Raw genomic sequence first — 25,514 nt, 5'->3', positions numbered from 1 at the left:
TTTTTGAGTACACTTAAAAAGAAAAGATTTGGACCCGTTCTTTAATGATTGTAATTTATCATCAATGTGGTTAAACTTGGACAATCGGGGCTGTCGCCTCAATACAGCTCTAGTGCTGCAGACTTTGCAGAAACTAAATTGAGAAGGGTTTGAGATGAGTTTGAAACAACCACAACAACTCTGTGACTATTTAAAAAAAATGCAATACTGTTATACAATATTTTTTTAACAAGTTCAAAATTGAGGTTTCTTTTTCAAGTTTGTTGCTGTTTTCTCAATCGAGTGTCATTGTTGCTGTGCAAATGTATGTGTCCCGAGCATAGTCTGTGAATATGTTGGAGGTCTGCCTGATCAGCTCACCAACAGCCAGTTTAAAAGTTTGTTCAACTCCCAGCGAACTGATATGTTCAGCAGCCTCAGCACCATCGACATAAACACGATCTGTCTATGCTCGGCACACAAACATTAACCGTAACACACAGACATCATTCGGATGAGAAACAGAGACATACGAAATAAATGGTGTCAAAAAGTGTGGAGGTTTATTTTTAGTTAATGTTGTGTTCTTTCACATCATTCTGTTTTTTAAAGAAATAGTTGATTTATAAGCCTGAAAAGCAATTTAAAAGTGGGCCATAGTTTGGCTCCCTTTTAGCCTAACCTGGACAAAGAGTTTTGCTTCTGTTTTCATACTTCATGCTGCAATGTAATGGTTGATAAGGTATTAGATGGAACATAACTTCATAAATTACCAGACTATCCCTTTAAGGCTTGAGCGTGTTTGAAGGTACCATCACTGGATCCAAATATTCATAATTTTGTCTTCTAGGTTTTTGGGCAAACCTAAGGCGTAAACAAATCCTATTCCCGTTTACATCTTATAGAAAAGAAACGAACACCAGTGATGGTCTGAAACCTAGACAGAACCTTTTGTAGTCTTTGTAACTTCAGGTTGGACTTTAACTCCATCAGGTTCTCAGGTCCGAACAGGAACTACGGAAAGCCCTGCCTTGTTGTTCAGATCCGGAGCTCAGCAGCCCTGTCAGCACACGGGCTTTGTGACTGTGCGTCCTGGCTTTGCGCACCCCTAAAAATATCTCCGCCCGAGTGCGCGGATCAAAGGGAGCAGCTCCGGTATTTAACCTAAAGCCTCCTCAGAGGAGGAGCGTGAGCAAAGGGCCCGGCGGCATCCAGAGCAGAGGAGAGGAGAGGAGAGGAGAGGAGAGGAGAGGAGGACTGGCTCGGGTTTCAGAGACGCGCACAGACCTCAAACCTGCAACACGCTGGGGAGATCAGAGGGAGTGGGACAAACAGAGCGCAGAGCGCAGAGCGCAGGGATACCAGCCGGGACATCACTGACTGATGAAGCTTCAGAATGCCTCCTAACCTGACTGCACTGTAGCTGCTCACGCGTGTGTGCGCGCACAAAGGTAGCTTGGAGACAGATTAAAGAAAAGAGAAAAAAAAGGACATCTGGATTATAAAGAAACAGTCTCCCAGAAGCTCCAAAATTCACAGCTCGTCCAAACTGCTCCACAATTGATGAATTAAGGAGTTTGCCTGTCGACAGAAGTGAAGCCAGAAGTTGAGAATGGAAGAGGAACAGAAGTGGAAACTTGGTGAGGAGAGGAGGAGGACGACGCGCGCGGATCCTTCCAAGCAGCCTCTGTGGGCACGCTGGACACGTTTGTCCGGTTTGACGATTTGCTTTGCGATGTGCGTCGCGTGCCTGGGAGTTTGCGTGTTTGTGATTGTGCGGACCTCGGAGATGCGGTCCCGGATTGTGAGTCTGGAGCAGCAGCAGCTCTCCGCCTGGATGTTGGCTCAGGAGCAGGTGGAGCCTTTGATTCTGGGTCGACTGGACCAGATCCTGGAGGAGGTAACGCGCTCTAACTTGGCCTAATCACAATAAAACTTTTATCTTCATTTCTTTCATTTAAACCGATCCATTACATTTCACATTGACTTTTAACATCCAACTACCCTAAAAGGTTCAGTTCCATTGTTTGTCATGAAATCTATATTAAAAATTGATAATGCAACTGTCCTCAATAGAATTAAATACATTTGGGTAAGATTCCCCTCTGTCTTTAAAATAATACCCTTCAGCATACTTTTAATTAATTAATTATTTTTCTTTTAATCATAAGATTAGTATCCTATGCTTAAAGGACTCTCAAAGCTTTTGGGAATATATTTATTGGGCACAAAATAACTGGTAATTTAGGTCATTTTAACTTTAAACTGTGAAGATCTGTAGGCTTATGGCAGCTTACAGTGCTTCAGTAATACTGAGCAAATCCCTGGATTTCACATTTTATATTGCAGCTCTGAACCATGCCAGTTCACTGTTTTAAAGTGGTTTATCAGCTGTTTATTGTGACTTTTTGAGTCAGGGCTCTACAACCTTAGCTATCGTTTTCAACGTAGTTGCACAATTTTAGAATTTGTCCATGTTGGGACACTTTAAAAGCGAGACGTAATTGTTTCCAAACAGATCAATTAGGCATTGATCTCAGGCTTTTCACTGTTTACAATGTCAGTGAAAGGCTCACAAATTTAATTTATGGCCCCGCGTTTCCGAAGTGAACCATTCCCGAGCAGGTTGCACATGTGGTATCCACATCATGTGCTCGTTTTCCCTGAGATAGTATGTAAGAAGCCGTGCCTGGCTTTTAACATCTGCTGCCTCTACAGTCATCCTGTTTGCTGCCCTTCAAGTGACCACAGCTACACAAACAACAAATAACACGCTATTCTACAGTGGCTGATGTCCCACTGAGGTATTTCTTTTCTTTCTGTATTTTGCTTTGCTTGAGTTTTGTCTTCCCTCCTCCTCCCCGGACAGAATTTCTGCTGTAGATGATGGCCCTTTTGAACTGCTCATATGTTGAACATTAGTTTTATTAGAGTAAACACCAACAACACATGTGGTTGTATAATGTATGTTTTACATATCAAGGTAAAATTATAAAAATAGTTTATAGTTAGAGTCTCAAAACTAAATAGTCTCACATGAGGAAATCAAGGCATAATACACTAAATCATTATTTCAATTAACCTAACTCAAAATGCAAAAACAGAGAAAGATAAACTAAGTACATCCTCACTCCTTCCAGAGGAATAAGAAGGTAAGCAAGTGATCCTAATCAGATTCACTGAATGACATCATTAACTGATCATTAATAAGTGAGCACATTTATAATTTCAGAGAAGTAACTGTTGCTGCCCATCAGGACTGCTTGTAAGACCAATAAAAATGAATAAAAGTCAATTATTTCACATTGAGAAGCAATGCTTGTTGGTGGACAACATTCAAAACAACTACCAATCTTCCCAGGAGGTGTCGTCCTGCAGTGCTCAGAGAAATGATTAAAAACTACTGCACATATCTGACTCTACGGGTGAATGTTAAAGCTTTTAACTCTACAATTAGAAAAAGACTAAATAAGTGGGGCTATTTAGAGGTAGGGCACAACAACTCATTTGCATAAAACAAATCAGCAAATTAGACCTCATGCTTATTTTGTCAAGCACAGTGGTGGAGGTGTGATGATTGGGTTTGTTTTGCAGCCACAGGACCTGGGCACCCTGCAGTCATTGAGCCGACCGTGATCTCTAATGCTAATAAAGTATTTTAGAGTCAAATGTGAGACCATCTGTCTGACAGCTGAAGCTTGGACCAAACTGAGTCATGATGCAGCAGAACCATGATCCCAAACAGCAGCTAATCTACATCAGAACAGCTGAAAAAGAAAACTATCAAGTTTTTGCAATGGTCCACTCAAACGCCAGACCTCTGCCTTATTGAAATGCTGTGGTGGGACTTTAACAGAGCTGAGCAGAAAGCAAGATCTGCAAACCTCAATGACCTGAAGAATTGCTGAAAAGAAAAAGAGTAAACAACACACAGTAAAAAGTAAAGCTTTGTTCAAGCTTTGAAAGGTTTAGATTGATTTTTTATGGCAAAACTATGTGTTGACACGCAAAATCATAGCGAGACTGTTGTAGTGAGGACAATTTATCCTCAGTCAGAGATGTAGTTGATTGAGTTTTGGTTGAGTACTTTGATCAGGAGCTCCTTCAGGGAGGCCTGGTCAAGTGGATTTCTCTCCGGACGGCCCTGGGGCGATGCAGGCTGCCTCTCTGTTTATCTCTGGGAGTATAAATAGTAATTATTAATGGGACACAAGCGCAGATGTGGCTTTTTCTACAAAGAGAGAGCAAAGGAAAGGGAGTGAGAAGTCTGTGGTACTTTCACCCAACACTGTCCAGAATCCACCACCCTGTCTCCCTCAATGATGACCAGTTTCCTCTGTTATGGAAAACGTGGCCTGTTCCAGCAGCGTGGCTTTGGTTGCTTATTATTATTCCAGTCAAATGTTGAGGGCAGCAGAATCCATTAGCTTACTGAGTAATGTTGCTAGTCAGTTTGGTTTTCTGTCATGGTGCCTCAGTGTGAAACTGCTGAAACATTTTGCATCTTTGCATTAACTATTACATGTATCCCCTTCTGAAGAACTTTTTTTAATTTGCTTTCATACACACACAGCATCGTGTACCAATGGAACTACACGGGACTACGTTGTGACTGGGAATTTTTGATTCAGGAGCTTTGTTTGAAAAAAAGACGGGTGAAAGTTAAGAGTAGCTTTTGTGAGGTTCTTAAATGTAGTCCTACCCCCTTAAAACAGCTGCCAAAGCTTTAACAGCACCCCTAAAACAGGACAACCTCCTGACCTCCCTTTCTCTTTTGTCGTTATCTCACCCCAAACATGGCCTCTGTAACATTTACAATTACCCACAAAGTGCTCTCTGCAGACACAGTCAAAGTGTGGTGCACATAGTGGCTGAAAAAGCCTGATGGGAGATAGAGGCCATGCTACGAGGTGCAGAAATGTGAAATTATAGTCTTCCTTCGCCCCGGTTTCCTCACTGTGATCCCCACAGAGCTGTCAGCCAATATACTGGGAGGTCCATGCAAATGTACACAAAACAAAAACAAATACATGTAAAATAACGTGTGTGTTTGTGTGTGTGGGTATAAATGACCCATGTGCTAATCAGACATCCCAATATAAACAGCCCACTCAAGTAGAAGAGCCAGAGTCACCTCTGCACTTCATCAGAGCACAGTTAAAGATGGCTGTTTTTGCATGTACGAGCGCACGCACACACACATACAGACCCACACGTAACACTAACACCAGTATCACCTCTGACTAAACAATGTGTGATGTTAAACAGGCACGTCGACTATAAAAGCCTTTCCTTACTGAAAACATCGGATTGTTGTCAGGAAAAAAAAAAAATTCATAAAACAATAAACGTGACAGGATTAAACAGTCCCTCCAGGATTTTGAGGACAGGTTTTTGTGGCGGATTTTTCAGAAAGTTGCATTCAAAGTTGCAGTGTTATGCAGTTTTATTTTTTCTTTAACATGCCAAGAACAAATTACTTTACTAAATTTACCACATGACTGATATAGACAAAGCAGTTTTTTGCCAAGGTCCAAAAGTATTGAATATAGATAGAAAATCAGTAGAATACAATAAATGATAGGGTTTGTGTGAAGCAGCAGGTGATTTTTGATATTTTCTGTCTTTGTTGCACATGTATGTTCTCAGCTGTTAATGACATAATAAACTTTGATTGCTCTGGCAGGTTGGTTTTGATTTAAAGTGCCGACAAATGCTTTTCCCTCCATTTAAGAGTGAAACTCCTCCCTTGCCGCTCATCAACAACATTTCGACCCGGGTCATAGTCTGGCTGACTGAAAATGAATGCGGCCAACCGCGCAGTAGAAAAGTGCTTGTCAAGCTGTAATTTGCATTTGTGTTCAAACACAATGCCATACAGTTTTCTACCACTTTTACGTAATACCTCAGGTAACTGACTCACAGATTTTAGTGGTAATATTTCATGGCCAATGTGATTGTTTGGTGCAGGAGATGTTTTCATGCCTGCCTGCTTGGATTCTAGGAAGTTAAAACGAGTGGGCGGCGAAGGTGATTGGTCTAATTTCTGAAAAAGTTGCATTGGTCAAAAATGCAAGACTGAGTTGAATTTGCAGAGATTGGTTGAATTTGCATTGATAGTTGCAAGTTGCAACTGCAATGCCACGACTTCCCTGAGAGACTCTTTAAAGCTTTGAGCCATTATCTCATTAGGCAGCGACTATTGAAGACTAGTTAGTGATCCAAACTTGTGAGAAAACAGGCAAATTTTCCTTTGCAGTCTCAATGAATATTTGTGACCAGCAAGCCGTGCAGACATGTTTTTCACTGCCAATTTTTACAAATAAGCATTTGTTAAAATTGGGCTTTTTCTGTGCATTGTTTGCAAAACTGTATTCTAGACTATGCCCATTTTTTCATTGCCCACCTCCACCCACATAGTACTTTCTCAGCCTGCTTTGTGCAAACCTTGGTAGCTGCCTGCACATTTTGGATTTAGTCTCCTGGATTACACTTTTGAAATGAAGACAGGAAGATTTGGACCAGTTTTTACATAAATATTATTTATCATCAACATGGCTAAATACAGGGATTGTGGGTTGTATCTTCTGATATTTTCTGACATAAGGAGAGCTCCAGTAGGTGTCAAAATAGAGCTATAGCACTCTAGAAATACAAGAACTAAATTAAGAAAGGGTCTGAAACGAGTTTGAGATGCCCAGTACAACTCTGCAGCTGTTACAGATTTTTCATTTTCACAAATTTAATACTCAAGCGACAAGACAGCAAGCCCCTGTGACTCTTGCAGGGAAACTGAGAACCCCTGCAAACATTTTGAGACATTTTAGAGACTCCTCCCTCCTTTTTGAAAGTGCGCTATCCACTAACCGACTTGCACACTAAAGCAGTATTTTAAGCTCTGCACTGTGGCCTCTTGCAGCAAGTATTGCTTTGTTTGCTTTCAAAACAGTTTAATTAAAATCATTCATCTCTGGTCTGATTTAAAACTGAATTATTGTATTCCTGCAGTTATCTTCCCTTGTCTGGTTTTTGTTTACAGTAAATGCTAGCTTTGCTTTTTAAAGTTTACCACAGTTTGAGGTTACTGAGGGGAAAAAAAAAGAGTTAATATTTTTGGTGGCAAATCCATTACTACAAAGGAGGATGCCTGTGAGGATGTGATTTAAATACCTGTGACAGCACTGAAGTATGGTCATCACATTTCTCCTGGCAGACTCTGCTGCTGATGTGACCTTTGATGTGGTTAACTTTGCAGCTCCTTTTTTTTTTTTTTTTTGCTTTTTTGGCAAGAACTGAATGCTGGAGTTCAGTACCTACACTTTATTATCGATTTGGAGAATGCGTCTTTCGGTTTTGCTGCTTCATGTTGGACAATGAAGAGTGAGGTGAAGAGCGGATGTGTGGCTCTTTCGATTATTGTTGCTAAAGACTTTTCCAGTTGGAAGTGGAGCCTGCCAGGATCAACCACAAAAAAATTCCTTCAAGAATTCATGAATAGTAAAGTGGGCAAAAGGAATTTTTGTGTCTGAGTAAAAGAGGGTGAGGGGGTCCTACAACTTATTCTGACAGTATTTAACTTTGACATGCTATGTTATTTTGAGTCTTTTTAGGAGAACATCTCATGCTGTCTCCCCAGGAATAACAAAACTCGCAGAAAGCTTGAAGGTCACACATTTATTTTTAGTCATGCTTTGTGAGGGTTTACCACACTTCCAACGAGTGCTGGTGGGATCATCTCACATGATGAATCGTGAATCTGTTTGGATTTGGTCTCCATCTGACAGTTGCAGTCATTTTCAAAACAGACAGCTTGACTGCTTTGACAGATTTTGAACGGCGGTTTGGCAGATTTTGGGAGCTGTAAAATAAGCTTGATTTATTTTTACTTTAGTTATGTGCAATCAGAACCTTACCCTCCCCAACCTGGCCTGGCCTGAATGTATTCTGATGGATTGGACATATTTTCTCCTTTTATAAGGAAAACAGGCATGTGCTGCACATAGCCTCTTAACGATCTCTGATTTTAATCCAAGGCCATCATCTCGCAGTGTGGATTAACAGGCACTTTGAGGGAACATGCATTACCCAGAATCCCACAGCAGTGCTAAGAATGACGTTGCATTAATAATATCCCGTGAGCACCTGTTGAAAGCTTCTAAACAGCCTTCAGTGTTATTCCTCTGTTAGGAACCGATGCACCGACAGGTCTGACTGCTAGGCTATGTAGAACCTACTTGGACATTTTTGGTATTTAGTCCAGAGCAGAATGACATGGGAGCTTTTGTTGGTTTAATGAGGCCAATTGTGGAGCTTTGATGTCTCGACAAAGACTAAAAGGCAGCACTTATGCCAAACAACAAGTCTTCAAGTCTCAAGTTTGGATATGAGCATGAGAATGGAAGTACCTCTTCCTGTTCAAAGCTTTCATTCAAACGGTAGCTTTTAAAACCAAAGTCTTGATACCGAAACAGTGGCTTCATTTATTTTTATACAGCAGATCTTAAAGGGAAAGTTCAGTCACCTTAGAATTGATGTTCTGTCTAATAGTACTTTATCAGCCGTAACAGAAATTGGTCATAGAGATTAAGAAGGAGGGAGTTCTTTGTCCAGACTAATGGTGAGTCAAATGAGTGTCAGGTTTTTATCGTTTGTCAGGCTTATATAACAACTCTTTCTCAAAAAAATCCAGCATACCAAAATGAAAGAATCCTACATTAGCTAATATTGTGTATGTTTAATATTAGGTAAAGTAGTGTTCTCTTCACACCAGTATATTGGTTTTGGGAAAGAGTTGTTTTATAAGCCTGAAAACAACAAAAAACTGGCATTTGTTTGGCTATCTATTTGCCTAAACTGGATGAAGACCTTTGCCTCTTTCTCAATAATCTGTATTTATAGCTGATGTCATAACGATAAGGTAATAAATACTAATAACTATTAGATAGAACATCACTTCCAAATTGACAGGACTATCCCTTTATGTGTCGTATCAGTTTGAGAGATGAAGCAATCCCAAGTGGGAGACATTCAGGCAACCTCATACTTCTCAGTCCATTTAACACATGTATGTCACTGAACAAAAGCGAGCGTGGACACTTTCTAGGTGGATGCAAGCAAGCTCTGACAAATATGAATAAACTTACACAAGACTTCAAAGGGACCAAGAGAGAAACATTTTGTCACATACTGTGGTTAAACTGAAGACTGTTGATGAATGAAGCAGATGATAAAGAGACTACGTAAACTTTTAATTAGGCAAAACCAAAACAGCTGCAAAGTCAGGTAATCCAAAACAGATGTCCAGAATCAAGTGAGACCAAAGCAGACTTATCTTGTCCTAAGAGTAGAAAACAAAAAAGCAAACAGCATCAACCAATGACAGATAATGATAAAGATATGCCACCGAACAAAGGAAACCATCAACTATACACATGGCGTAATAACGAAATACATTGCGATTTGGAGGGGAAAGAAAAGCTCTTCACCAAGAACAGAAAGCCAAATTAATTAGACTGAGCATTTATATCAGGAAATAAAATGATCCAGAACACAGAATATGAAAGAAATCTCTCAACTAAAGATAAAACTGAACGGAGGGATTTCTTCAACCCAATTATAAAACACAACAGCATAAATTAATCAAATTTTAAATATTCAAATTCACTGATGTTTTTTAATTAAATCAATTAAACAATGTCAGTTTTAGAAAACAGGTGAACAATCCTTTGGTTTTTTTTTCCCCCTTTTGGTTGTTGTGGGAGAAGTTTATTTTTGCTGTGGTGCACCACTTGCAGCTGTAGCAGTGGGTTCTCTCAGATTTTGGCACTGTTTTACTATCTGCTAATTTACAGTTTTCAGCTTTGTAACTGTGGTATATATTTCCTTCAATTCCCTTGGAAAGGCATAAATTTCCTAGTTTAAACTAAACATCCAGTCAAGCACCGACTGAACAAGGTCAGCATCAGTTTTGTGTTTTATAGGACTGGGCGGTAGACTGCCGCAGCACAGATAAACACAACAAATTCTGCTTGACACAAACGACCTGTTTAGTGTCAGAATTAAAATGACATCAGTGTTGAAGTCGATATTTTACCCTATGTTCGGGGTAACACCATTTTTGTTATTAAAAATGTGTGAAGAGGAAACAAATTTGAACTTCAAATTGATTCAGATTTACTAAAATAAACTCCTAATCAGTGCTAAAAATGGTACTTAATATTTTATTTCTGTGTTCTAAGTCTTTCAGAATGCAAATAAAAATTATACAACTGAGATCGGTAAACTTGCTGAAAAACAAACTTATGCACACCTCAGTAACATCACATTACTCCAATTGTACACTTGAAGTTGAGTTTACTGTAACATGATGTTCAGAATACCAGCACATTCTGACACTGTTTATTTCCTTTCCCGTGCAGAAGCTTGCAGCACGGCTGCCGAAGTCCCGGGAGGTGAGAGAAGTTCCCCACAGCTGCCTGTGTCCCCCCGGTAAGGTCCTAAACTGTCACCCATTCACACGTCTCCCTGCCACTTACTGACGGCGTTTACTTCACCCAGAAAACACTCAAAGCATGGAACTACAATGTGCTCCTGTGCAAGTGCAGTTTTATGTTTTTTTCACATGTAGCATTCCACTAATATTACGTGAAGTATTTTGACAATGCTGTATAGTGTTTACTACATTTCTGTCTGTGCACAAAGTATTTAGAATAGGGACATAATTCTGTGGAGGAGTTTGTATGTTTCATAGTTACACAGAGCTGCAGACATCTTCAACAACCATTCCAATTGTCTGTTGTGTTGTGATTTGGTTTTGTTAACACATTTTTATAACAATGTCAGAGTGCAGCAATGATGATTATTTTCAGCCCCTCGTTGTGAATTTAGGTATGAAATTTGATGTGCTTTACAGCGGGATGACTGTCGTTCTAATCTCCACACCGATGACCCTCACTCTGCTCTTTGACCTTTTACTCACAATGACAATGTTGGATGTATTTGCAGCCATGTAATAATAGATCATGATGTAAGCTGACCAACTAAGCAATTTGATCCTCCTTTCCAAGAACCGGGCAGAAAGCGTACTAGTAAGATGAGGCTCTGCAGGGGTAGGGGTCGGTCCCTTCAGTCGTTTTATTTTATGATTGTCTTTGTGTGAGTTAGTTGAACAGAACTAAAAACTAAGTGGATTTATGATACTAAAAATACTCTGAACTGCTGACACTGTCTGAGTATCCCCCTTTTGCTGTCTAAAAACACCTGTTTCCTTGCTGTAGCCCACAGATGGTAGTAATTAAGTTAGACAAAGGGTGTGTCTGTCTGTGTGTTCCTATATGCTCTCATTACCGTCACATTACATGGGATTGAAGGAATAGATGCGACAGATTGTTTCAAATAGTTGAGAGTTGAGGGTTTGAGTAAACGGAGTGAACAAAATATTTAAAGAAAGCTTACTAAGTTGACATTTTCTTTCAGTTTCTGTCTTTCAGCCCCATAAGCCTCTGTTCTTTGTGTATGAAAAGCTGCAGTGATATACTGTAAATTCACCTGAACATCAGACCCTCTCCGTATTTCAACACCACGACTGACACACAGCCATTACAAAGCACAATACAGACCTCAGTACAGTCTTGTGTTACTGAAATAAATCCCTTTTTTCTAGTTAATTGTTCTTCTAGTTGTTACTCTGAAATTACATTTTCTTTACTCCTAATTTCAATATTAAGCAGCAGCCCGATAAGCATCTTTAAAATGAAAGAACTTTTGTGTATTTATACAGGGACTAGGATTTGGGACTTGTTTGTGTGATAATCTATAAGGACAAAATGCCAATGTTTTGATGTATAAACTGTAGAAGAATTGTAGAGAGAACCAAGATCCAAATAAATGATAAAGCTGCTGCCTGTGGCTCATTAGTGTTACCATGGTAACAACACACCTATGTCTGTCACTCCCTGACAGCAGACTTAATGAGAGGCAGACGAGAATTTAAGCCTCAAACAGTCACTGTGTGAAAACTGCACTGTAAGCCATACTGATTTTTCCTTTAAATATAAGTGACATAATCATCTGGTTATATGACAAGATATGACAAGTTAAAAAGACCCTTCACTTTCAGTTTTGAAGAGAAAACCTTTCACTTGGACAGAATGGAAGTCAATGAGAGTTTGGATGTGCGTACTAGTGGGAGACATTCTGGGTGAAAGAAGACATGTAGTCTTTCTTCAAAGATATCAAAATACCAATATTGTCATGTAAAGTCCAACTATTCTCGGCCTGTTTAAACTTTGAATGATGTTTCTTCTGTGAAGTATGCCTGAGCTTTAGAACTTCAAAGAGTACTAAATTTCCTCACTCATTCTGCCAAAACCTCATTTTTGGAAGATTTTTGCAGTTTTGTAAATTTTGTCTACACTGTATGATGCATTGCTAACAATAGTCATAGCATAGTATTCTCAATTGAGTTGCACATTTTAATGTATTTTTTGTAAGGGTTTTCTAAATCTGCCGGAGAATTTGCAAATCAAAATTGTCACATAAGCAAAAAAAATAATAGCTGCATATTATTAAGGCTGCAAATGCTCAGGACTCTTAGTAAAACCTACGTCTGATTAAATCAATAATATGCGATCAACAAAAACAGTAATTGAGTTAAGCTTTGTGGAGAATGGCAACATTTGTTACTTTACATCCATCAGAGTAGCAGCTACTGTCCTGCTGTTAAATTATGAGAACAGCTTCACTTCAAGGAAATTTTTTAAACCATGACTAAACCAAAGAAAGCTGTAACTGTTCAGCACAGAAACTGTTAGAGTTGCAGGAACAAACCTTGATTGTATCGAGCGTATCGTGTTTAAAGCCCTGTGAGAAGAGGGCGAGTTGTCCGCCACCTCACATTAGTGCTAATTGGTCTTGTCAATAGGATGTTGGTGTATTTAACATGGTGCTAAGTGTCTGTGGGACACCCCATGAATGCCTGTTAGGTGGCAATTTGCGCGTTGCTTCAGAGGAGATTCTCCAGCTGCTGCAGGTGTGGAGTCCTTTCAACTTTTCATCTACCAGATGGTCTGGCAATTTTACAGCTCATTGCGACTTTTTTTGTGTCCAGCACCTAATAGACTGTGAGTTCGAAGCCCCTTTCAGACAGAGCTATTGTGCTTTTATTGCACCACATTGTTCTGTTTGTTAGGTACAAGGGCAAAATGAACCTCTGGGCTGGCAGCAAAAGTAATCACAGAGCTAAATCAATGTGTTGGTCAGCTGAAATGTTGGAACACAACGCTCTAGACAATAATAAGGTTGGCACTGATCTGATTCTGTGATGCCAATATGTTGCTTAGAACAAACTGTTTGGCCAGTATAAGCAGCTTTATTTAAGTATCATAATACAGCTTGATCTTTGTTGAAATGGCCTTTTTTATTATTATCAATTTTATTTATTTATTTTTGTTGTTATTCAGGAAGAAACATCACACAATCTCTTTTTTACTGGTAATTTGACAGCACAATTATGTTGTAATCAACCTATAAAAGTCAGTAAATAGTCACAATTTTAATTTAGTAATCATAGCATTAACTTCCCAAAATATGATCATAAATATAATTTAATATTTAATTGGATTTTGAAAACTCAACATATTTGTGTGTATGTAATTCCAGAAATTTTGACAAAAATGCCACACTGAGCTAAAAAAACAAGTGTGTCAAAATGAAGTGTCATAATTCTGGCAGCAACAATAAAGACTCCTTTTTGTTCCTGTCATTTTAGCTAAATTACTGTACAATTTGGTCATTCTTTGCTTAAATTGTGGCTCTTAATTAATCTGAACTCTGTTGTCAGCTCACCAGGTTTTGGGCTGCACTGAATTGTGGGATATATTCAAACCCAGATGGTTAGAGTGCCCTCCCTGTGCCCACCTGGTCCCTGTCACTCAGCCCTGACTGCATATTCTCTGGCTAAGTCCACATGGCTGCCATGCTTTTGATTTTTTACAGGCCTGAGTTACTGGGTGTACAGAACTCCTGACGCCTGCATAGAAACACTGCAGATAGAGAGCTCAACTTGTTTATGTTAAGACTAGTACTTGAAAAAAAAACTTGTTTAAATAGTTTTTTTAGGGTTGTGACTTTGAATATGCATTTTGTATAAATGATATCTAACAAAGCACTTTGAGTCGCCTTGTGCTGAAAAGTGCTATATAAATAAATGTACCTACCTACCTACCTACCTACCTACCAAAGTTTCATAATGACATTTGTGAAACTTTTGTAAAGTATATTTAAAAAAAAAAACAATAATAATTCAAAAATATTTTTCTTAAGTATAATATAAAGTATAGTATTCATTCTGCCAAACTATTTTAATAAGACTTGTGGATATAAAATTGCAGCTAATGTCTAAAGCAATGTGTGTGTCCTGGGAGGCCATGTTTCCCCCGTCCTGAAGGACACAGAGTATTATTCTGAGCCTGACAACTTTGTGAGTAGCCTGTTAAAAATGAACTTTGTAAGTTGCTAAAAGTGGAGCCTTACAATGTCATACACTTAAGGCTTCAAAGGTGCCACCGAGTCTGTTGTCTGTCACGACCATGAAACAGAGTGGTACGCCTAAAAATATGTGTAGCATACTTGCTGGTTTAAGTGGATGGAGATGAATCACAGGACAGGTTGCATATGGCTGAGAGAGCCCTCACATTAACAGTCTGAGTATGTTGTGTGTTTGGAATCATCACATGGACCTATTAGGAGTCAAACTTCATGAGGTTCTGATGATCAGTATTAACAGAGCAAACCATAAAAGCTGCTTCTAGCAAACAGCTAGAATGGTCTTATGCTTATTGAGACTAGCTAAGACTTAAACTTGTGGCCAAACCACCACACCATTGTGTAGTTCCAAGGAATCTAACAAAAAAAAAATGAACTGGAAGCATCTAAGTATTACCAAATCAAAGGCTGTGGGGTATACCACAAAGCAAGTTGAGCAGAGTAGGGATTTGTTCCCTTAGTCTGGCTTCACAAAGCCTAAAACTTAGAAATTACTGCTATTGGGACAGTTTCTAATGTTACTATATTATCCCAAACTGTCTGCTTTAGTCTCTGTGTGTGTTTACATGAACAAATGTCTGAGTAGGTAAAAACATGAATTTTGTTGATGACAGATGGGTCAAGTCATAAAAAAAATCCCTTTTAAAGTAGTTTTGGTGTGTCAGAATCACCAAGATGCACTAAAGTTCCTCAAGCGGAATGCCACACTGATGCAAAACATCACAACTAAACAACAAAAACAAAAGTTAGTCATCAATTAAATCAGATTTATGTTTATTCCACAGTAAATGTTAAACTCCACTGGAAATAATGTTAACGTGACAACTTTTCTCCACATGCTGCAATGTAATAAATGAAGGCAATGCAGATTTCATTCTGACGCTCTTTGATGACAATCCAACAACAAACTGACCTACAGCAGTCTTACAACATTTTTCCTAATGTCTAACTACTATTTATCTGTCATGTCAATCTCTGCAAATTAATTTGTTTAGAAATAAGCTTTTATGTTGATTATAAATGAGAAAAGGAAACAGTTTGATACTTCCTTGAGCCCAGCAAAACAGTTCAATAAAGAAAACGTGACAAATACTGGCCAAGTGTACAGAGTCTGTTACCATGGCAACCGAGACAGTGCTTACCTATGGCCCAGAGTGATGCTTTAAATAAGCTAAGTTAAGATGTGTTCAATAGCCATCAGAGGAAGTGCATGTTGTCACATAAACAGAGCTGGGTGACTCTCAGTGTTTCCAGTCCTGAACGAGATCAGCTCATTGTTTTGTTTCAGTACAAAGGATACACAATGCACACAACACAACGTGATTTATAGCTGTGCGAGTACAAATGCAAAGGCTTATCAGCCTCATCTAAACATAAACAAGGTTTGCATTTTTAGAGCAGTGTAGCGAGAGCCAAATGAGAAAGAAAACAAGCTATTATTTGTGAGGAAACTCCAAAGATTTCATAGTGACATTTTGTTTAGTCGTGAAGGAGACCTGACTTAGGTCCTAAGGCCTCAGAACCATACAACTAATTCAATTGGAGTCAAATTGATTCAAGATGACTGCCACTGCCAACTGACTTTAAAAAAATGCAAAAATAGCTGTAAGTTAATTTTACAAATACTGCCCTCAAATCTGGTATGCTGAAAGCTAAAGGTCATTCCCAATGCATACTCCAAGTGCCACTTATTGCTCAACATCTTCCAACTTTAGCATTAACACTTAGAATCAGCCCTGTCTGACTATTAGCAAAATATCACATGAACCACTGGATGGATTTTGTTGAAACTATTTGAAAGTAATCATTAGATGTACTTCTACAACTTATTAAGGTTTGAAGTTATTTCAATTTAAGATTGCCACCACATAAAACATTGTGTGATATTGCATGAGGTTGTGCATAATTATTTTCAAGGTTTGAAAGGAAATATACATTTCTCTGAAATGTCTCAACGCAGGATGATCATAGTCTAAAACTCTAGCTTGAAAGGTGGTAGGCTATATGCATTACTTCAAGGAATGTTTGAATGTCTTTAATTTTCTGCTTTGTTTTAAAAAGGAGCAATCTTTTTTGCACTTTTAAAATGGCATGAAAGAGTTTTAATTGCACATCAGGAGCTTTTTTCACTATTTTGTTTTCACCGGCCTAAGTTTATTTTTTTCAAATTAGTTTTATAAAATACCCAGGAATCTTTTAGGTGAAAGAGCTCAATAATTTGGACAGGAAAGCTATTTGTAAACCATAAACAGAAAAATTGCAACTTTCTTATTGCAGCAACATATAAACCCTTGACTGAGAGTCACAGATGCCAAACCAGCTGCCAGAGTGATAGCTCAAGCCCAGGGCAACTAGATCAGAGTATGCTCAGCAGTCTGCCTGCTGACAGCCCACTGCTGCCCACAGCCTGGGATCAAAGAGGGCTACAAGTTAAACTGTCTGATCGTGTGTACTGGATGGGAGAGGTAGAGTAACAGCTCTGACAACGATACATGTTGAACTCAGTGTTCTTGCAATGCAGGAGCTGTAGGGGTATAGAGAATAAATGTTACCCACCAAAGAACACTACCTCAGATGCAAGCCAGTTGCACCTTGTAAAAGGTCAATAATACTGTCAAAATGTGTGTTTTCTTGAGAAATCAAGATGATTGAACTGACCCCCTCAATTGCTTTGTACCTGCTGTATGTGGTTTAAGAAATCTTCTCAAGTTACCAGAACTGTAGAGCAGGACCAGAACTCTACACTCACTATCAGTCATGTCTAACATTGCCTGCAATTACACCGTTTTTAATCATAAATATGTACATTTATTCTAATAACTAATATGCAATAGTGACATTGTCAGAACATCTTCTGACACTATCAGCAAGGCTAAAGTTTATGTCTCATGCCAGATTCTAATTCCTCTTGTGCTGTAGATTTTTGTTGATTGGCTGAAAACATCTGGTTTAATTAGTTGTTACTTAAAGCACAAAATGAAAGACATTTCATTGGTGTGGTGCAGGGTTATTCAATTAGTCAACAAGGACTTTCTTTTACAGCTTTTTGATATTCAATATTAATTGTTTACTATGTGATTGTAACTGAATTTTAGTAAAAAATAACTAATTTCCTTCAGATTGATATGTGAACAGATCTTGAATCTGCCAAAGAGAGTCTGATGTGTTTTACTCTACTGATTTCACTCCACCATGTGGTCGAAAGTCTTTGCTTTTTTTTGACTGTTTACAATTTTCTCTTTATTAAAGATATACAGTAATTGCATCTTTGCACTAAACTCCACAATGGCATGCGCAAACAAGAGCCTTCATCTAATCTGTGCAGCTGACAGAGGGTGGGAGGGTCCCAGCGTTGTGAAGCCAGTTATTTAAGGAGCCCTCCACAAGTTCACCTTGACATCTGTGCTGACAGGAAGAGTGCATGGCAGATCCCGTTTCTTTGCCCATGATACATTTACAGGACAGCTGCCAATGTGTGGCCCAACTTGAAGGAATGTGACAGTCAAAAGCAGAGAGAGGAAACGCAGGATACTGAAGGTTGTATAGAGCCAGTGTAAGGATTTTAGAACTGGGGTGATGTGTTCTATCTTCCTGGTCTTAGTAAGAACACGAGCAACAGCGTTCTGGATCAGCTGCCGCTGTCTGATTGATTTTTTTAGGCAGACCTGTGAAGACACTGTTGCAGTAATCAATGCGACTAAAGATAAACGCTGGGGATAAAAGGTGGGGTACACCTTGGATAGTCTCAAGTCTGTCACAGGGCCACATGGAGACAAACAAGACAGGCAACCTTTCACACTCTAACTCACACCCAGGGACAGTTTAGAGTTACCAATTAACCTTACATGCATGTTTTTTGTCATTGGGAGGAAACTAGGGTACGCGGAGGAAACCCACACATGCATGCAGAGAACATACAAACTCACCACAGAAAGGCCCCAGGTGGGAGGTAATCCTGCAACTTTCTCACTGTGAGGTAAAAGCTCTAACCACTGCACTGCTGTGCCCCCTGTAATTTTATCATATACTGTATATAATAAACACCCAGTTTGCCCTTTTTTTCATCATGGATGGTTGCACTTTTCACTTCAAGCCTAGGTCTTCTACCAGAGGCCTGGGAGCTTGAAGGTTCTGCTTACCCGTTTCTTGGATTGTGCTCTTCTAGGCAGAGTTCTCTGAGGTTGTTCCTGGGATTTACTTGAGCCACTCTCTGAGGACTGCTAGTACCACAGAGGCCTTGACTTTTCACAACCATATATAGGACTAGTAAGCATCAGAGCCACTACACAGGATTAAGCATCAAAGAAACCTAATGTAGACAAAGAGCCAGTATAAGAACCATCATGGAAGGATAAACCCCTGTACAGTATGTACCACTGGTAGATCGAGGAAGTGGTTGATGTCAACAAATTCTACCAGTGGCTACAGAGGGCTGGACTGATGGGCATCACAAAGGAACTAATCATGGCAACACAAGAGCAATAAAGGCTGGGGTCTACTACACCAGACAGGACCCAAGATGTAGCCCATGCAAAAATGTCTCTGAGACAGTCCATCACAAAATAGCAGGATGTAAGATACAGGCAACTAAAGCGTACATGGAACACCATAACCAAGTGGCTGAAATAGTGTACAGGAACATCTGTACTAAGTATGAAGTAAGGGACCCACAGTCAAAGTGGGAGCCTACACCAAGTATGGTGTAGAATGATAAGGCTGAGATACTGTAGAACATCCAGATCCAGACTGATAAACTGGTGATGGTGAACAACTAACCAATTAACACTGTAGCAACAATTACAGAAGAAGGCAGTGGTGATAGGTATAGTCATCCCAAGTGACTGTAACATCAAAAAGAAGGAACACAAGAAGCTCAACATATACCAAGGCCTGAAAAAGGAAATAGAGAGGTTGAGAATAGTTAAGGCTTCAGTGGTTCCTGTGGACCATTGGCAGGTTATTTTTTTTAATGCAGTGGCAAAGTGCTCTATGTACACCGTTCAGGTTGGTGCAGCTCTGCCACTGCACAGCATGAATGAGTTTTGATAGGGGACTTATTTGGTAATGAAAGTGGAGTAAAGTGTTAGTCTTTTAAAATAATCTGTTTTTCTAACTTAATGGATTGTTATAACCTGCTGTTTCTGACTGGAATAAGTAGTACTATATCTATCAGATTTAGAGAAGGGGAAAACTGATGTGTCATACAGCCCATTTTGAAATACGGGGAAGTGTAAACAGGCACTAAATTTTTGGTACTTGCCTAAAATGGAAAAGTTTTTAAAATAAACATATAGCTGAAAAAACTGATCAATGGACTCAAGTGCGTGAATGCTAACCAACATTTTTTTGCACTGGATGAACACCATCAAACACACATGTACCTCATCTTTATTTTCAAAGTCAGATGTTTTTCTCATGGACAGCAAAGTTTTTTTCCAGATGGTCTTGAAAATTCACAGCAAAACAACTTAAGGCAGACAGGTTTCAGTAGTGACATTACTGAGAGTTCAGCAGATGTTTAGCCTGCATGGCTTTTCACATGATCATATCAAGTATTTTTTTTTTAATGGCAATTAACACAAATCCCCAAGTTAGGTTGTTGAAATTTAACATCTTGGTGAGACAAGCAACTACTCCAACCAAAATGTGCTTGCTGCTCATACCGCGCTTACACGTTGCTCATGTTCGCACATTACAAACTTTTTACAGCGTTAATTAATCCCTCTGTGAATATCACGCTTGTGGCTTCACACTATTACTACTGTTAAAACAACCCGTTGAAACTCTACTGTACTTTAATGGTGATTGAGCAGGTTCTGCATTGCATTCAGCAAGTTACAGCACTTTATATGAATTGAGTTTCATATTCAGTCGAAAGTATTTTCCACACGGTCCCCTTCAAGGTCCAATGGATGCACCTAAAATGTGCATAGGTGTTCTCTAAGTATGAATAGGGAGTGGGTGGTTGTAGTTGACATGTTGCTGAGGCACATCTTAAACAGCAGTGCAAAGCCAAGTGGTCAGTTTCTGTAAAAGAAAGCCCACAAGAGTGCTGTTGTCACACAGCTGTGGAATATCATGATCTGTCATGACCTTCTAAACATACTGTATTTTACTTGTGTAAAGTAGTTAGCAATTATACTAGTGAGGTCATCATGATTTCCTTGTGTTCACACTTGTAGCAATCCCAAGGGGCCCATCTTGTTTATGTTGACTCTTTAAGATTGCTATATAGGGGCTCATAGTACTTTGCTCTAAGTTGTTTCATTTGAAATCATTCATTTTCTGGAAGTTAAGAATTGCAGCTACTTGTTCCTGCACATATTCCTAGTGTTTTTAGTGTCAAAAGCCCCTTGCACCTTGCTGTGATTTGTGTACTGACTGAGCCAGCATGGTGGGCTGAGGTCAACCAATCACTGAGATAGTCACAGAGTTGAGTTGCTGAGGAGGTGTGAAGTATGGGGGTGGGGTGAGCAGTTTACTAATCTAACCAGTGTGCTATTGTCACTTACTGGTTTTAAAATGCTCAGAGGAACAGTGTTGTGTGAATATGCAAAAGTTTGTTTTTATTGTGTCAGCCTTGCATCCACATGGAAACAGCATTTTAGGAAAGACTGTGTTGGAAGACAAATTCCAGTGTGAAAAGTATCTTAATGGCCTTTTGCTTTTTTGTGTGAACAGCCAAAAGGCACTCTTTTGAAAATCATGATGTCATAGTCTGAATTAAAGCTATTACCCTTAGCATATCCTCTTCTTCTTGTTGTGCTTACAATTTGTAACCAGTGTGCAAGCTTTATGCACACACGTTGTGCCTTGTTTCTTGTTTTTGATGTATTTTTGTGGAAGCGTTCCATGGCAACATACAGGCTTGGTATAGGTACTACAGTGTTTTGGATCATTTTAGTGTTTCCATATAGACAAAGACATTTCTAGAAATGGTGACATGTTTTCACTTTTTTTTTTAAATAAACACAAGATTGTTTGGGAATATTTGCATTTCCCTACGGATGAGGTCTGTTTAAGCACACATTACAGCACACATTACACAACCCCTGCAGAAGTGGGTTATTTGTGAACAACCGGAGGTAGCTTAAAGTGGGAGCTCACTTTTGCAGTGATATTGTTGCATCGTGTTGTCAAAATTGAAAACAGAAGAGCAAAAGACCAGCTTTAGGTGTTGTCAGGAAATCAGTATTTTAAAGATTCTCACATGGTCATTCCTCATCTTCACTGGAGGTAATAACTTTTCGAAATGGGAGTACATTTTGAAACTTGAGATAAGTAGACAGTGATAGAAAGAGCATTCTAAGTGGAAACTTCACAAACTGGCATCAGATGTGCTTGTCAAAAAACAGGAAAGCATGTGGTTAAAATTGCACATCATATGTACCATGTTAATAGCCAATGTCTGTAAGAAGAGATGCACAGAGCCTAAAAAATAATAAAAAACAAAACCCACCCAAACCACACTCTGTTTAACCAAATGCCACATGGCCAGCAACAGAAAAGCACTGTCTATTGGCAAACTTAGAGATTGTTAGAGATGACTGCTTATGTTATTAATTTGTTTTCTGAACAGACAAAAGTACATGTGTATATCACTACATAGTCTGTATGCATTGTCATCCCCCAATTTTAATCATCTTATCTAAATGCCTAACCCCTAGCTTTTTTTTTTTTTGCCCGCAACCTAATTCTACCACTAACCATGAAACCAATCCTCAAGTTTTTAAAAACACCTCCATTTGGTCTCCACAGTAAAAAAAAAAAAAAGCCTCAACACATCGTAGTCAGTTGAAAGTCAACACTGAGATATAAAAACAAATAACACACACAGACTACCAGATTGGCACACACTGTGAGGCATGGATTGCTTTGGTTCAGACATCCTGTGGGTATCACAGTGATTTAGCAAATCATCAGAGACTATGCTCTTATGTTAACAGACCTGGGCCTCCTGCCAAAATCAGCACACTTCACAGGCGTTTTTAGGAATGGAATTGAAAATAAGACCTCTTTTTTTTTCTCCTTCAGCGAGCTGCAGGAGGGCAGATGGAATAGTAGTTAAAATTGCAGAAGCTCATTTGTAAACGGTCGTGTATCACCCTAAGAGTTTGGTTGTAATTACGCCTACTTTAATGGGCTGAAACCATGCGCGCATACCCCCCTCCCCCCCCCACACACACACATACACACACATGCATTTCTTTGCATATGATGTTGAGAAACTGTCCATAATCTTGCCATCTTTAAGCAATCTTTGTGCGTGATACAAAGACTACAGACAGAATTTGAGTTTGTGAAAGTATTTAAAATGCTTTTATCCTGGCAACAGTTGGACATAAATACAGATTTACTGCAAATGTCCTGTGGGATGTCTTACAACATATTGGATATCTTTCTATCCAAGCTCTTTTGATTAGTAAATAATTTATTGTATTTTTAATTCAATAACTGTTTAAAGAGACTCACTGGTGGTTCTTCTTGATCTTATATAAATAATATAAATGAGAACTGGAAAAATATTTTATTTTATCATCTTATTCTGTACATCTTACCTAAAAGTTATATAAAAAAATAAGTAGAGTATGAAAATATTCTCTAGAATGAAGGAGTTGCCGATGGGTAATGATGTGTAAAGCTTAGGAACAGGGGACTGAACTGGTCTTTCGTTAGAGACTGAGATCAACAGCTATTTCTTTACAATCCTTTTTCAGTTCTTTATTCTATTATTTTAGTTTCACTTGCTTTCTTATATGCTGTTTGTATAAGCCGAGACACCACAACTACTTAGAAGTTTTAAGAGCCAAGAAATTAGATTAATGGTGTTTGGACACATCCTAATGAAATATTTGAGCCAACAGTTTTATGACAAAAAGACAAATGACTGATTGTGAATTGACAATCCAAATTGATGGAAACAGTTTTTAGGAGCCCTAAAATTATATTTTTTGAAAACACCCTTTTTGCTTTTCATGCAGACACCTGACATGTAATATTTGGAAAATTATGATGTCATAGCCCCATCTATGACCCCAAGTCCTCTTCTTCTTCTTTCTCTTCTCGTGTTTACTTTTCACACCCAGCCTACAAGCATTTTGTGCATCTTTGATATATTTTGTTGTTACCGTGCCACAAAACTACACCTGACCAAGCATTTTTGGTGTTTCTGTGTAGATAAAGGCATTTCTAGAAATGGTGCCATAATTACCAGGATATTTTTAGAAATGTTAAATTAAAAGGTATGTTTCTGTGTGGACAAAGCAAGCCCTAGAAATGTTGCTGATTCCATTTTAGGTTAAAAAAGCTTTGCTCCTCTCTAGTTCACCATGTGTGCGCACTTTTTAAATTTGTTGGAAATCTTTTTAATGTGTACGTTTGGCAGAGACTTTTTTAATCATCATTATTGCTCACTCTAAAGTTAAAACTGGAGGGAAACTCCAAAGTTGATAAAATCTAATTTTCCTCCACACTTTTGGCCCTACCCCCCACCAGCCATCTAAGTGTTTCTAAATGGTATATATCAAGAGTATGTCCCTAGGCTTGTGTGGTCCTCCTTAAGGGCCCATAAAATTTCAGTGGTTTTTGAGTTGCCTATTGATGGGGCAGTGTGGGAGGTGAGGATAAAAAGTGCTAGTTCTGAAGACACTCTGTACTTAAAGGGGGATCCTTTATTGTTTCCAGAGATTTCACATGGAGTTATTATATCTGACCCTCAACCACTCACCAAATCTGTATCTAAAACTACATACAACACTCTGAAAATAGATGTACCAGATGTAATGATAGGCACACACTAATGATTTACTTTAAGTTACCTTCAAGGATTTTTGCCCTCAAATATTTTGCAAATTATCTAAAAGGTTCATTCAAAATACATCTGTGTTTCTTCCAGCTCTCCCAGAACACATAAAACACTGACTGTATTGATGAATAGTCGTATTTGTTTTCTTAGCATAGTATTTTTCTTAATTAGCCTTATCTCATTTATAAACATGGAAGTTTTTTTTGGAAGGTTGAAAGGAAGGAAAAGCACTTGGCACTTCTTGTGTGAGTTAATGATGGTCTAAAAACAAAGGTTGAGGATTAATGGACTCAGTGGTCTTCCTTTAGAAGGTACAGGAAAGACCATGCAGACCTCCATATGCTTTTTTTGTACTATCTCCAAGAAACCAAATTTTCTCTTTCAAAGGAATCTTTGTAGTGTGAATTTGAACATAGAGCCAAAGTGCCTAAAATTCCTCTTCATTGCTGAAGAATGTGCTGCACTCCTACATTTGTTCTACTTTTTTGCTTTCTTGTTGTCCTTTAAAGACGTTAGAGCGTCAGGCCTCTGAGGTGAGCAGAAGAATGCAGTAGAAGCTCTATGACTTTACCAGAGCATCTCAGGAGCAGAGTAACTTTGCATAATTGGAGTATTTTATCGTGAAGAAGTGAGAAGTGAATGGATTCTTGGGCTCAGGTTGCATTATTATATGGCACTTTCGTAACTGCACATATTTAATCCAAGAGTGACTGAAGCTGGAGAGTTCAGCCAGGCTCTTTAAACCGTTAAACATTTTGTCAATCCATCATTCAAAGCCATTAAAAAGCCACCTTTGGTGTGGGCCTCAGTGGCCCACTTTATCCATCTATCTCTCAGTTTGCACGGTTACAAGTACTAAACAACTCTTACGGAAATCTGAAAGGGTTGGCTCTTCTGCTAGAATAGTCTGGAAACTGATTTTGCAGAAGAATGAGGTAACAATGAGGTTAAGGTTTTCTCCAGAAAAGGCAGGAATCTTTCACAAACACTCTGTGCATCTACATTTACCACAATGCTTCACATCTACGGATAGATCTGTGTTTATTAAGCATTGCCTTAGTCAAACCTGAGACAGTGTACTGAATGAATTTTGCATCTTTGTGACTGTTGTTTAAAGATTAAGACTTCATGACAAAAAAATCTTTTTATATTTTGTAGATGTGTTCCATAATGTTAAAAACAATAG

General features: G+C 38.8%; 1 protein-coding gene across 18 annotated transcripts in view; it reads left to right on the top strand.

Annotated features, from left to right (window-relative positions):
• The first annotated feature begins 1,119 nt into the window (after positions 1 to 1,119).
• The window catches only part of col13a1 (collagen, type XIII, alpha 1), a 121,664-nt gene continuing 97,269 nt past the window's right edge, over positions 1,120 to 25,514 (top strand). For 4 of the 18 annotated variants that reach the window (XM_025007123.2, XM_025007120.2, XM_025007119.2 and 1 more), the window contains exons 1-2: positions 1,131 to 1,879; positions 10,398 to 10,467. In XM_025007123.2, the coding sequence (XP_024862891.1) occupies positions 1,592 to 1,879; positions 10,398 to 10,467 (358 nt within the window). In that variant the 5' untranslated portion in view covers positions 1,131 to 1,591. Of the gene's footprint in view, positions 1,880 to 10,397; positions 10,468 to 25,514 lie in introns of all 18 variants that reach the window. The other 14 variants (XM_037973440.1, XM_037973438.1, XM_037973441.1 and 11 more) reach the window with 12 other exon arrangements.

Source organism: Kryptolebias marmoratus, linkage group LG22, assembly GCF_001649575.2.
Source record: "Kryptolebias marmoratus isolate JLee-2015 linkage group LG22, ASM164957v2, whole genome shotgun sequence".
Taxonomy (NCBI): Eukaryota; Metazoa; Chordata; class Actinopteri; order Cyprinodontiformes; family Rivulidae; genus Kryptolebias; species Kryptolebias marmoratus.
This window is presented reverse-complemented; position numbering and strand designations above follow the sequence as displayed.